The 14,494-nt window shown below is 38.3% G+C and overlaps 1 protein-coding gene across 1 annotated transcript; it reads left to right on the top strand.

The window, feature by feature from the left end:
• Positions 1–11,142: 11,142 nt before the first annotated feature.
• LOC105047271 (basic leucine zipper 61) lies at positions 11,143–14,281 on the top strand. Its single transcript, XM_010926129.3, has 4 exons — positions 11,143–12,021; positions 12,128–12,218; positions 12,387–12,513; positions 13,807–14,281. Exons 1-4 carry the CDS (start codon positions 11,513–11,515, stop codon positions 13,932–13,934), a joined length of 855 nt encoding a protein of 284 aa, XP_010924431.1. The 5' UTR covers positions 11,143–11,512; the 3' UTR covers positions 13,935–14,281.
• The last annotated feature ends 213 nt before the right edge of the window (positions 14,282–14,494 follow it).

The raw sequence follows: 14,494 nt of genomic DNA, 5'->3' as shown, positions 1-14,494 counted from the left end.
CATGCAAAAATTTGACTTTCTTGCATATCATGGTGTGCATATGTTTTTAGGAGATCCTCTATTTAACATGCAATGCAAATAACGTGTTCATGATTTTTTTTCCTGGGAATATTGTGCCAAGATATGTGGAAACATTTCTTTTTGCTAATAAAAGGTCTGCTGTGTTCCCTTTTAAGTGCGCAAGACTGTTGCTCTTCAACCTATATTTGGAAAATATTCCAGTTGTTCTATTTGTGGTTTGGATAGTAAAAAATTGGTCTAGGAACTGCCATCATAACATTTATTTTAAAGAGCACATCTTTTTTGATTAAATATTCATTATGTACTTGTTTACTGGTCAAGAGGAGAATTTTTGTTGCTGATTGTTACACCCATTATGCATCAGTGGTCTCATTAGCTGGAGTAGTCATTTTCCAACTCACAAGTCACTAATGTAGAGAGAATTGACTATATAGCCTCCTTTCCATTTGATCAAGTTAGAAGTAGTTCTCTGTGTACACCCATTTTCCTGCATGAAATCTCAATATTGGCATTCCGTTAGACCTTTAAATTAAATCTTGCATATAATGTTGGATGTGAAATAAAAACCTCTTTATACATTTTGGTCGTGCCCCTCTAAGTTGAAACATCTGGACATTAACATAAATGACAAGCCCAATCCCATCTATCTTGGGATGCCTTAAAGTTTATGCTTTATTCTTGGTTTCTGTCTGATGGGTGGTTATCTAATATAGGGAGTAATTTGAGTGTCTCCCATATCTCTCTCTCTGTCTCTCTCTCTCAAATTTTTGTCCAATTGATTGATGTTACCATTATCAAGAATGGTTCCAATATAACTTGCTCATGTTATAACAATGTTACATACTTTTCTCAGTTTACCAATAATTTGTCTCATCACTAGGCATCCTTTCATCATATGTTATAATAGTCTATACAAGTGCGTACTAAGTGTATCAGACTGTATTTGTGCCAAACATTACATATCGGGAGTGTACCGAGTATCGGTAATGCTGAACTGATCCCCATACCGGGTGTATTGACACTGTACCAAGATGGTAATCATCCAATACCGAAATTGCAAATCTTGCTTCCTTTAGTATGTACGTGTATGTACGTGTACGTATATGTATTGACAAAGAGACCAAAGAGAACTAGAGAAGAGAAGAGGTGCTTTTGGTGATTCACTGTATGTGTTGGCTGTTCTTAAGAGCATCTATTTATGGCATGGAATGACAGCTACAAGTATGACCCAAACTCCTCTCACTATTCTATACAATTTAGGAGCTGATTTGGACATTCATTAGGGGTGCACATTGCCTGGGTTGGGCTAGGCCATTGGTGATCTTGGACCCCGCTTGAGTTACTAGACACTTGACGCAAGCTTAGCCCAAAAAGTTATAAGGAAGCTCACGTTGACATCAAGCCAGCGAAAGCTAGTAACAAATCAAAATTCAAAGAAAGAACACTCTCACTCCCCTCCTCTATAATCATGTTTATAATTCCAAATCTGTAACAGTAATTTATGTACAACCATTAATTAAAAGAATTTTTTTTTTCTTAAACAACCAGCATTTCTACTTATATAATAGATAATCTTTAGTAGTATATTGTTACTATGTTTATGTAATATATATGCGGAATATTTATGTACATGCTATATAAGAATCGGACTAGACTGGGTTGGGCTATCAGACTCATGAATCTCAGGCACAAGTTCTGCCTGCCTTTTTAGATCAGGCCAAAATTTTGTGTTCTGATCTCAGTTCAATCTATAGAAACATGCACAACCTTCTTATAATGAGAGATGGGTCGAGCGAGCCATGGGATGACCCGACCCAATGTTCATTCCTAACATTGATCCACTTGGTTTGAATCTGGTTCTGACCTGAAGTCTAACACTATACAATAGGATGAATAAAAGAAATTAAAGTTTGGCCTTTTGTTTCTAAATTAAACTTGCATTAATGTCTTGATACATATTCCTAGAAAGAGTGCATTTTCATACCTGCATTTGGTCTGACAGTTATCTGAAATTTTAATTTCTCGAGTTTTCATATTCTGGTATAGCGTTTAGTTCTTTCTTAATATCATGAATAACATTAGCAGGCAAAACAAAATCTCCTGCTGTAATCAACAAGTTCTGCGTCTTTAAAATTTATGATAGAGCTCTGCTAAATTAATCTGGAAAACAGTATTATATGTTCGCACTAGAAAGACTTTACAATAAAACAAACATAAATAATTAATGCAGTATAATAAATTTATATGTTGAATTGAGATTTCTATTAACTTGCATAATTGCTTGAAAGTGCATGTTAATGAAGATATTTACAAAATTGATTTCGTAAAGAAGGTACTCTTATGGGGAAAGATACATGGATTGAACTGTATGTTGATAAAACCAAAACTTGTATATCCTATATGTTTTAGTCACTACTGATAAAAATAAATAAAGTAAAGGTGAATGTACTATAATTGCAAAGGAGTATATCTTTGTTAAATATCCATCATAAAGTAAAAGGATAAACACGGCAATCTTTTCCTTTTTATGGGTGCTGGGCACATGTGGGCTCTAGGAAACGTAAAGGAATTAAAGGATAGAGGTGTCATGCTTGCAAGCTGGCTGCAGGAGGCCAGATTCCAAGCCTTAGGCATTATATACAGTACCTGATATATGTCCATGTTGAAAAGAATCATGCAACTGATAGGTCTTTTGCTCCATATTGTGTCCAAGGAGAAAGTTATTGGACAGATTAGATAGTGAGAGGGAGTAAAACAATTCTGTAAAGTGACGACACTTGTAGGCAAATATAGAGGAACACATCTAATTTTACTGTGGGATTTAGCAAGAAGGAAAGATTGGAACCAACAGAATGTTAAAGCAACATGTGAATATTTTCTATCTAAAATTATTGATGCATGTAAGTAGAGATCTAAACACCTGATCCATCTTAAAGATATGATTGTTTAGATTCAGTAAACAACCACTAACTTGAAAGATAAAGTTGTACCTACTTGATGAATCTGTGAAAAGGATCATTAGTAGAAAAAGGCCAGTTGTAGATTTGGTACGAAGGCTTTGCAATGTGAAGATGATGGCATCTATGCTCTTTAACAAGGCAAATATCTCATCATATTGAGACATGCATTTTGTTTCAGTGTCTTTGATTTATTCCTTTTACTCCTTTGTAGTAACCTTTGCTTGATCTTGGAAAATATGTTTCGTTTGTCAGTTGCATGAACATGTGGAAGATGATTGCCGATGGCAGATGAGTACCATTAGAGTGTCTTATGTGTTGCAACCATTGAGATGCATGTAAAAGGTAGTTGACCAAACTTCAGAGTTTCTCACAAAATGAGCTAAACTTTAAAGATGATGGTGCTAGAATAAGTTGACCTATCACAAGAAGGCATGCCGCTAGCATTTTATGGTGTATCATGGCAAAGTTGAAGTTGGGCTTGCCCTCATTGTCACACTCCTCTGCTTAGAAACCAGAGGTTCTGAGTTTGACTCTTTGGTGGTGCATCCCAAAAAAATCTTGACTTGGGTAATTAAAGTACAAATGAGATTCCTTCCCTTCTATGAGAGAAATTAGTATTCTAGGAGGCTTGTGAGAACAAATATGAGAGGCAAGAACAAGCCTATCTATTTATGTTTTCTTTGGTGAGACTGCATTTTGCCAATTTTATCCTGGTAATCAGCACCGTTTTCAATATGATATACCAGCATATGAACTTTTGATGGTAGAAAAAAAAGTAATTGTAGAAGTCAATTTCATGCCATACAACTTAATATTTGTATTTTTCTATACAAACTGTAAAGTAATTTAACAACTATTATCCATATATAGATTTTTCTTCCTGGCGGGCATATTTAAGAATACAATCAACAAGAATCCATGCCAAATCTGAATTTAAAAGAAGTTACTTTTTTTTTTTTTCCAGCTTATTCACACTTGATAAACACTACCGAGTTTGGTGTATCAAGATCTCTCTCTCTCTCTCTCACTCGCTCTCAAAATGCTTTCGGCAAGATCGGACCATTTTTGTAATTTCAAGGAAATTACTCTTAAGATCTTGCTTCATTTTCACTACTGGTAGCAAGAAGTCCAGTAGAGGATTATCAGATAAAGGTAACTGAGATGAATTTTGTGTACTCTTTTAACAGGTAAACTAGTTTTGACTGGATTGTACTTGGGATACTGTTGAACAAGGGTCTGGGAATATGTCGAGGCTGTTTTTTTTCTCTTCATCTTTTTCCATATACTCAAAAATGTTATAACCCTACCCATGGCGGTGGCTGGAATGCATCTGTCTGACTTCCCAAGTTTCAGCTGTACCTCTAGCTAGCGCAAAGCAAACATCTTAACCTTTCATGTTTCAGCTTTTGTTATTCATGCATGGAATATATGAGAATGGTATATGACTTTCGAGCCGAGTTTAAATCTCCTATTTACATAGATAGCCATGGTGACTGAGGCCTCCAAAATGGAATTCAGTTTGTCAAAGTTTCTTGGGTTGAGCTTTAACTTGCACAAACTCCACACTTATCTTTGATGGTCCAGCTGCCAGACTGCCATGTGAATATGTTCTGCTTAAATTTATATTTATCCCCCCACTTACAGGTTATGATTTTTTGGTGTTGCTATGAATTAGGTTGGCCACAGAAGCAACATTTTGCTATTTACATTATATGTTGCACTATAGCTTGTCATTGGAGGGTATAGTGTAGGCATTGGTTTTTCCAGACACTATGTTTATGACAATCTTTTGATATGGAACTTGTACCTATTTGCATGCAAAAAGCCACTGAAACTAGCATACAACGTACATATGAGCTGGAATTTTCCCCTCACCTTCTTTTATTGTTTTTCTGTTGATGTTCAGTATTTTTTGAATGTAATTGTGCACTTGATATATGATTGATTTTCGACTGATTCATAAAGACTTTGATAAGTTGAGTTCAAGGCAATCTAACAATTATGAAGCTTGAGACAGAAGAATGAAGTTAATGCACGATTAAGCATGCATGTGTTTGAGTATATTAATCTTTTCAAGCCAGGCACAAGTTAGACACATTATTTACAAAAGAAAAATAATTCTTATGTATATAGTGTACATGGAAAAGTACTAAATATTATCTGTTCAAAGTTCAAACACATGAAATATAGGGCTTGTGCTTCAGTTCAGCTTTATGTCCTTTACTGTTGCCTTCAGATGAATGCAGTTCGTTTTGCCTTTTGCCCTTTTGTCTCAAATTTTATGGGCCTATTGAACCTTGGAGTGTGGCTTCCTTGTTTCATGTGAACTGGATGACCTATATGGTATGTCTTCATACCCACCAATTGCCTTCTAAGCTTCTTGTCGAGCCTTTCCATGTGAACATGATTTCATTCATGACTTCAGCACCAAACATAAATGTTAACACCACTTTGAGAGTGATCAGGCCGACCAATATTTGTGGTACATTGACCTGATGAATTGACTTGCTCCATGGCATCATTGTTTACAAATACTGTGAAGCATATTGACCATCCTCTGAGTTTGAAGTCTAACTTTCCTGCATTTAGAGTGAATTGAATTATATAAATTAGTTTCAGTTCATCTAACTTTATTATATGATTTGAGAGACATCGTTTTTTTAGCCAACTCTGTTAGGCCAGTTTCAGATAATTTGTTTGCTTAGAAAGTACGGCCCTAAACCGAGTGGAATGAAGGAAAAGGATTCATGTAGCCAGCCCCAATTAGTTTGGGATTGAGGCTTAGTTGAGTTGAGTTGAATCAATTAGATAGTTCTATTTTCGCCATCCTATTGAATGCTGTTTTCCAGACTATGGTAATGGAGCTACAATACTTTTTCAAATTTGCTGCACATTCTCTCTCATTGAAAGCACTGAAGAAACTGCTGTGCCTCCTGGACATGAAAATGGCCATCAATTGAATTAATTTGTGTATTTAGATAAACTGATATTCCATTATCCCAATTTCTTGTCTCTCTGTTCTTGTTTTTGATGGACCACTTGTATTAGTCAATGTCAAGTTTCTTTTTCACAATTTCTTCTGTCATTAAAGTATGCTATTTTCACATATCTCATAAAACATGTAACCATATTCAGATATCCGTCCATGCCAACTTCAATGGAACATAAGTTCATGGTGAGAAGATTTTTACCAATTAAATTCTACCATTTGTTTTTTGAGAAAGTGCCTCATCCTGCTCTATGATGATACACTGTTTTGTTTTAACAGGATAATCAAACTGTCATGCTCTGGAATATTCAGTTTGTCACAGACTCAAATGGTCTCCTTAAGGAAAAAAAACCCCAAAAGCTACCTAAATGTTCTTCGATTAGATGATTTAATTCCTGTTTTTATTTGAAGTGTTTCCTGGGTTAGGACTTAAGCTCCAATGTCTTTCTTGCCAATCCAATGATATGGCTACATTTTCAACTTATACCCATTAGTCGCTAGCAGTCAGTAGCTCATCAGTGCTGATCAGAGAATTAGCGGGTGACAAGCAGGGAACAAGTAGAACAGCAGATATATGGATGCTACAAAGTATGGACCCATGGCAATTCAAAAGAGGTCACTAGTGGATTCAGTAGGGATATGTCAAGCTTGATTGTCCAGGTAGCACTTGGGGCATCTGGATAAAAATAGAAGCATTGCAGGGACACACATACGATAATGTGACACCTCTAATCGCAATAAGATCAACTTACAAGCATCTTGTTCCTGACTTTAAAAAATTTGCATTTTGACAGGTCATTGAACAATGTTTGATGTGAGCTTTTATTTATGCTGTTGACCTCACCATTTCATTTTCTTTTTAATATCTTTTGCTTTTTACTCCCTTGAATTTATGGCTGTCATAGATCGTCTATGTAAATTTCTGCCCTTGGTTGTCTATTACTTCTCTCTTTGCATAGCTTTTACTAACCATGTGCATACTTTATTTTTTTTTTTTTTTTTGTGGTTAAGAAGCTTCCTAGCTTGACTTTGTTCACTATAATATGTAAAGTAAATGGAATGATTAATGATGCCTAATCACATGCTATGAACTTAGCACTACACGCAGATCTGATGGCTGTCTTTTGGACCAACCTGCTTCTGCGCACTGTGCCACTGGGGAGGTTCAGATTTTGTGAACAGCTGGAGTGAGTGGTGACAATCCATAGCATATGCTGAAGAAACCCAGAACCCACAGTTGTAATCTAGTTGCAAGCTGTCACTAGTGTTGTGGTACCGCCCCTTTCAAGTAGAGCATTTTTGCATGACTATAATACTGCATTTTGTGGAGGAGCAGTAGGCTTATGTTCATTTTGCCCTAATCTAGAGGAAGCTTTTGTCCTTGTGGAATATATCCCTGATGAGATATCTTACCACATGATTATATGAACTGCAGTTATATGGTTGACAGGAAAGGCACGGCATTTTATGGAATAATGCATTATAGATTTGCTAAGAATGGATGGCCGGAATAAATCATTTAGCAAGGGATTAGTTGCTCTACTGATTTCTACAGATACTCCATATAAACCCTGACGTCCACATGGAAAGGTATGTCAGATTGCAGGAATAACTTTTCATGTCCTCCTGCTGGTCTCCTCTTTTCTTTTCAGATCATCAACCTTTTCAACTTTTTTTTCCACAAACTTGATGTCAGAAAGGAACGAAACTTTCAATCTTATTGGCATACCATAGTCAATTTTCCAAGTTTTCCATGTTATTTTTACGACATAAATGATCTTTAACTCTCTCGGTTATCACCTTTTTTCTCCCATTCTCCTCTTTCCGACATACCAAGACAATCTGTTATATTTCCAGGTCAATGAGCTGGTGGTGTTGATAGTGAGGTATCCATGTACCCATGCATGTGAAACGCCATTACGCAACCTGGTTGGCTTCATCCTAGTGGGGATTAATCAAAGAAAGTGATGTGATGCAACGGTGTTCCATAAAATTGGTTGCACAGGTAAATGTCACGGGGACCGCAATGGGGTGTCTGACACCACCATGTTCATGGTGCTCGGAAGTTGGAATGGAACCCAGGTTTCAATAGTATCAGCATCCTACTGTAACAGTCCCCCCGGGTCATTAGCAGTTGGATGAATTTTACAGCAGTTATTCTCCTGGTGCAACTTGTGATTGATTCATTTTTAGGAGTGAATATAACAGCTTTTGCAAGCATTGTTGCAAGCTCTTACAAGAGGAAAATGGATACGAGAGAACTGCAAAATAGTCAGGTTGTTTGAAAAGAGAACAGTGTTCATAGATTATAACATTATTTTTTGGTCAATACTTTGTAACCATCTATTAATGTTAGTAGGAAACTTTTTATCATGTAAACAGTGGTAATGCCATCTATCTATAACCTAACGGGAGCATCTGAGCGGCTTTAATGACCATTATTATTTGATAAAGGCTGTTATTTTAGACAGTAACTCAAAGTTTGGCAGGCTGAGGTTGATTTCAGTGGGATTTGAGAAGAGACCTGGCAGTAGAATAAATGCGTTATCGGCTGTACGTTCAAGCACAGTGAGTGGGGGGCTGTGCACCCTCGTGTACATGTCTCCCCTTCTGCTTCCACGTGATATGATCTTCCTTTTAGTGTAGCCGTCCCCACATGTCACATTTGCTTTCCATTGTGCTGTTCCGCTTCTAAAATTTCCCTTCTTTTTGCATGCATGGTGGGGTTCCAGCTTAGAATTGTGTGTGGGAAATTTCCACATCCTGCATTAGCTCTTAATTGGGCACGGTGGGATGGGGTACAGGCATCTTGGGACATATTGTGAGCCTCATGTTCTTACCTTACCGTATGGTCGAAATCTTAAATCATTGCCATCTTATCTTTTCTAGTACAATTGATGGCCACTTGATCTGTTTCATTCTTATGTATGTACGTACATGCGTGCGTGTGTATATGTACATATGTATGTATACATGTATGTATGTTAGGGGAGTGGGTTTGGTTGGTTGAAATAAATACAAAATTGTTGTCAGTAGAGGTCAAATTTATGCCAAGTAGGGTTAGAACATGTCTAATGCACAGTGTTATACGCAGGAATTTACTGGGGGAAGAAGTAGGGACTTTTATGGTCTTGAGAAGAGATGAATGATGGAGGGCACAAGTTTCTTTTTCAAAAATTTAGTATCGCGAAATAATTTTCTAAATAAAGAAACCTTTAAGGGCCATTGAAATGGGAAAATATAGAGGTGGATGGATGGAGAGTCACTTAGGTTTTTCATTTACATGTTATATTGATTTTGACTTGGGAGATGGTAAAATTGCAAAGGAAAGTAATTTGGAAGAATGTTAAAACCAGTGAGAACATCTTTTTTCTGAAAAAAAAGGGGAACTTCATGAAAGGAGAATGAACCAAAGGCCATTTTCTCTTTAACTAACAAAATACAAACACTTCATTTGTGATGCTTTCAGGGGAGATTGTGGGATCTCTATCAAACATGATCCATGATCTTTACAAGGTCAGCCCTTGCAAAGTTCTTCTGCATGCTTGTGGATAGTGTTATGTCTTCACGCTCAAGCATGATTCCACGCATAGATGGAATTTCTATGAGAGAATAAAGAAACTATAGGGAATGTCTATGCATAAACTTCTGTACTTCTGTAGAAATATGGCAGGGATGCCATTGTGAGAGTTCCAATCCTTTATTTCTTCCACATGAAGAGGGATACCAACCAGCTGGTAATACTGATCGGCATAAGCTCTTATACTTGAGTTGGTATGACAGCCTTGTTTCTTTACACTATGTTTCCCATCCTTGTTTCCTAGACCATGCTACGGTATTCATGTAAGCAAGCAAAGGTACATTTACAAAGGATATGTTCACAGATCTAATTCTACTTTGATCTTCCGGATAGTGCTTCCAATTCTGTTCATACTACCTAACATGCCCCAAAAACTCTCTTAACCTCTACCAAAGTGAGTTGCAAGCAATGAATCCTCCACTTGTAGAGCAAAAATTGTTAAACCTTTCCTGGCCAGCGAGACGGTCCGAAACTGCCAAGAAGCCTCAGAGGCGAGCTAGAAAGATTATTGGGAGAAAAGAAGAGGAATATAATACAAAAGGAAAGAGGGAAAAGGAAGGTAGGAGAGGAGGCATAAAGTCTGCATTTGAGAGCATAGGTTGGTGGCAAAGCAAGGAGAGGGCGTGCAAATAGTGCACATGGGAAGGCATGATTCGAATCCACCCCCCCTCTCTCTCTCTCTCTCCCTCCCTCGCCCACCACCCTTCACCTTTTAAACAGCTAGCTCATTTCCCATTCTTAAAATTCCCACCGCTCATCCATCCATCCATCCATTATTTCCATCAACCGTTAGAAGATTTACGGCAAGAGGAATCTCGGTTCCATGTGCATCCTTGCATCTAAATTGTATATTGCCATCACATGCATTTAGCTTTTATTGCCCAAGGATGTGTGGATATATGCAGTTGCAGTTTAGCTAAGCCAAGCTGTATCTTAGGGTTAGCTCTCGTTACGCCACAAAGATATTATAGAATGGACTTGTGCTTTGGATTTTTTTTTTAGTGATCTCTTGTTGTCTCAATCTACATTATACTTCTCCTTAGGTTCATAATAAATTAACCAACATTGTGGTAGCTAATGAGACAATGTCTAATTAAAACGACAACGCAAACTTGATAATGATGTATAAAGAAAAATTAGAAACGTTTTTTCCAGAAGCATTTGGGTCACATATATATGTTCACCTATTATGAGCAATCCTTTTGACCAGTGATGAATCATTTGTGTAAATAAGTTTCCATCCCTTCCATGCATTAAAATGTTATTTGAAATCTTCTGAACTTACGATATTGAGAAGGGTCAGTGGAAAATTAGTTGTCACATGTATTGTTCCATGAACTGACTTAATTTGCTTGCAACCTCAAGCTCATTCTACTAGCTAGTTGAACCATGTTTGGAGCTTGGATCCAAAACCCAGTTCATGTCAAGCCAACCTTGTTAGCCAGCCAGCCGATCTACCTCCAAACATAAACAACCCTACTACATGGAGAGTCATAGAGGATGCACATATCCTCCTTTCAGTGCCATGAAAGACAGTAGCAACCAGACCCATCTACATAAAGCCCACAGCCTCTCTCTCTCTCTCTCTCTCTCTCTCTCTCTCTCCAGCTGTTGCTAGCTGTCTCCTCTTCCCTTGTCATGTGACCCCCTCTTCTCCTCCTCCACATCTTCAACCCCACCTACAACATAAGAAAATTTAACTGCCACCCCCCACTACATCAACAACAGCAACAACAAACAAAGAAACACAGAGGGGGAGAGAGAGAGAGAGGAAACAACACCAGGAACACAAATCAATGAGTGTTATTTGAATTTGAATTGAAAGAGAAGATCTCTACAGTCCCATTTCTTATCCATTGGCCTCCAATCAAACAACAAGGCTCTTATATCAAGGCAGCATTGCTTGGCCGGTCTCGGACCAAGCTCTTTTTTAGAGAGAGAGAGAGAGAGAGAGAGAGAGCTATGGCTCAGCTCCCTCCCAAGATCCCCACCACCATGCCCCCAACCTGGCCCAACTTCGGCCACCAACGTCCACCCTCCTCCATCCCAACCCCCTCGCCGCCACCTCCTGGCTTCCAGCCCTCATGGGTCGACGAATTCCTCGACTTCTCCTCCACCAAGCGCAGCTCCCACCGCCGCTCCGCCAGCGACTCCATCACCTTCGTCGAGGCCGCGGCCGCCGCCGCCGCCGCCGCCGAATTCGATCGCCTCGACGACGACCAGCTCATGTCCATGTTTCCCGACGACGTCCCGCCCCCTTCATCCTCCTCCGCCGGTGCTGCGCTCGCCGTCTCGTCTTCCAACCCCTCCACGCCGTCCGACCACAACAGCATCCACGATGACAAGCCCACCGCAATGATCGAGTCGGCTGAAGAGGCGCAGAGTGCTTGCAAGGCCGAGCCGCTGGCGCCTGCACAGGCTCAACCGGCCGCAGGGCCCGAGCTCATAGTGGACCCCAAGAGAGTCAAGAGGTGAGAGGCCAATTGCCACCATTTTATCACAATCTGGCTCAATTTTTTACTTCAGAATTAATGGCCTCAGCCATTAATCATCCGATAAAGGTTTGGATTTGAGCAGAATATTAGCTAATCGGCAGTCGGCGCAGAGGTCGCGAGTGAGAAAGCTGCAGTACATCTCGGAGCTGGAGCGCAGTGTGACGACGTTGCAGGTAGCCATGCTGTTGAATTTTCCATATTTATGATGGATTTCTGACAGGAAATTAGGTTTTTATGGGATAATGCAACAGTGTTAACAGATAAAAAGAGTTTTCATAATTTGGCCAACATTCTCTACTGATTTGGTTGGTTATGTTTGTCCTTTGGATGTTGAAACGAAGACCGAGGTGTCGGCCTTGTCGCCTCGGGTCGCATTCCTCGATCACCAGCGCTCCATTCTTACAGTGGGAAACAGCCATCTCAAGCAGCGGATTGCAGCCTTGGCGCAGGACAAAATTTTTAAAGATGGTGAGTTCCCTCGATTGATGTCACTAGAATTTGATCCAAGTTTTCCGATACCTAAACTATTTTTGAATTTTTTTCCCGTAAATTTCGCTTAACATTATAGCATTTCCTACAGAGTCCATAATATTTCTTTCCCAAAGAAGTGGGCAAGCGAAGTAACCATAGCAATCTTGTAATTCGTGACAGATAAAGTATAAATTACAATCAATGTGGATATTTTCCCCCAATTCCCTTCCAGGTGTCCAGTTAACTCAATAAATTCGTCGCATATAGTAGTTGCCCAAAATTGTCCAAGTCACTAAACAAAGTACTCTGGATGTTCATCATCCTTTCATTTCCTGAATGATTTTTAAGATTATTAATGACTAAAAAATTATTTGAAATTATTTTATAGTCATAATTTGCGATGATTCACAATTATGCATGATTAATGTATGAGAAAATGATTTGAAAATTTTCCAAATAATTGATGTTATTTGTCAGTGGAGCTGCTATTTTGGTTGGTGCCATTCGACGCTTGTAATTCTTGCATGTAATCATGCATGGACCTTAACAATAATCATTAGTCTCATAAATTTATTTAGCAATGGAACAAATTTTTCTTCCCCCACAAATTCTCAAATCTTCTTTTATACTGAACTAGTTGGAATACCAACTCTCAACGACTATACGGTTAAGCCCACCCTTTTGCAGTTTAGAACATAATTTATCTAGTATTGTGCCTCTTCTTAATAAAATTTTGATGAGGCCCAAGCTTCCTCCATGCACCTCAAGGAAATAATATTATGCCTTTGACTAGCACAAGAAATTATTAAAAAAGAAAGAAAAAAAAAAAGAATGCGCCTTTATGTCTAAATGTATGATGTATCATCTAAACCTCAGATCGACACCATTCACAATAATCTATAATTTCTAACCTAGCTGTGAATTAAAACAAAGAAAGGGCTAAATCGCAAAAAAAAATTTGCGCTGATATAATTTATGGTTAAAATTATATAAAATGTTTAAACTATGGCCCAACATGTTTTGCTCCCGTGGAACATTTTATGGATTTTCAATCGGATGGTACGCTAGTCGTTCGCATTCGGAGCTAACAAAATCACTAATTATCTAATATTAAATCTATGAGCAATACATAATGCGATAACAAGAACTACACTTCTTGTAACAAAACTAAATCTATTAAACAATCACAATGAGCAGTTAAAAATATGCATTTCAGAACCTGATAGCTTGATAATTACTAGTAGAGCTCCAGTAATGGATTTGGGTTGTGGTTTTTTTGTAAAATGGCAGCCCACCAAGAGGCATTAAAGAAGGAGATCGAGAGGCTAAGGCAAGTATACCACCAGCAGAATCTTAGAAAAATGTCTGCTCCCACCTCCAATCCCACCATGCGCACAGAAAAAGAGCTGGCTAGCTGATACATGAATGGCTCGGGAGAAAATGCTCCAGAGGTGAACAAAATTTGCTTCTTAGGGGTTGAGGTGATGTTGTTAATTAAGTGGGAGAAATTGTGGTTACAGCGGTGATGAATGTGTTCTTTGTGTATTTCATTTTTGTTTGTTACCTTTCCTTATTAAAAAAAATATACTAATTTCCAGATGGTGGTTGTGGGAGTGCAGTAGTCCAAGGTTTGGTAAATTGGGGTGCATGAAAGGGTCTGTCATGGGGCACCCTGTTTACTATTTTGTTGAGTGTTTTTCCTTTTCTCAAATGAAAAATATTCCCCGCATTTTTTTTTTCATTTTTTTTTTGGAATAAAAAGTATCATAAGGGAGGTCCATCCGATTACTACTCTCGTACCAGCATGCTTAACTACAAAATTTTGATGAAATTTGATGCACAGGTATCATCGCATCCCTCTTAATTGCATTTTATTTTTTCTTGAAACTGGGGCTTGCAATTTCTCAAAAGAAAAGTGAGGTGCAAACGGCATGGACCATCTATTGTTTAAACATTCAACGTCTAATTAAATTCTTCC

This window comes from Elaeis guineensis, chromosome 6 (assembly GCF_000442705.2).
Source record: "Elaeis guineensis isolate ETL-2024a chromosome 6, EG11, whole genome shotgun sequence".
Lineage (NCBI taxonomy): Eukaryota > Viridiplantae > Streptophyta > Magnoliopsida > Arecales > Arecaceae > Elaeis > Elaeis guineensis.
The sequence above is the reverse complement of the archived record's forward strand: the minus strand, read 5'-3'. Positions and strand labels throughout refer to the sequence as shown.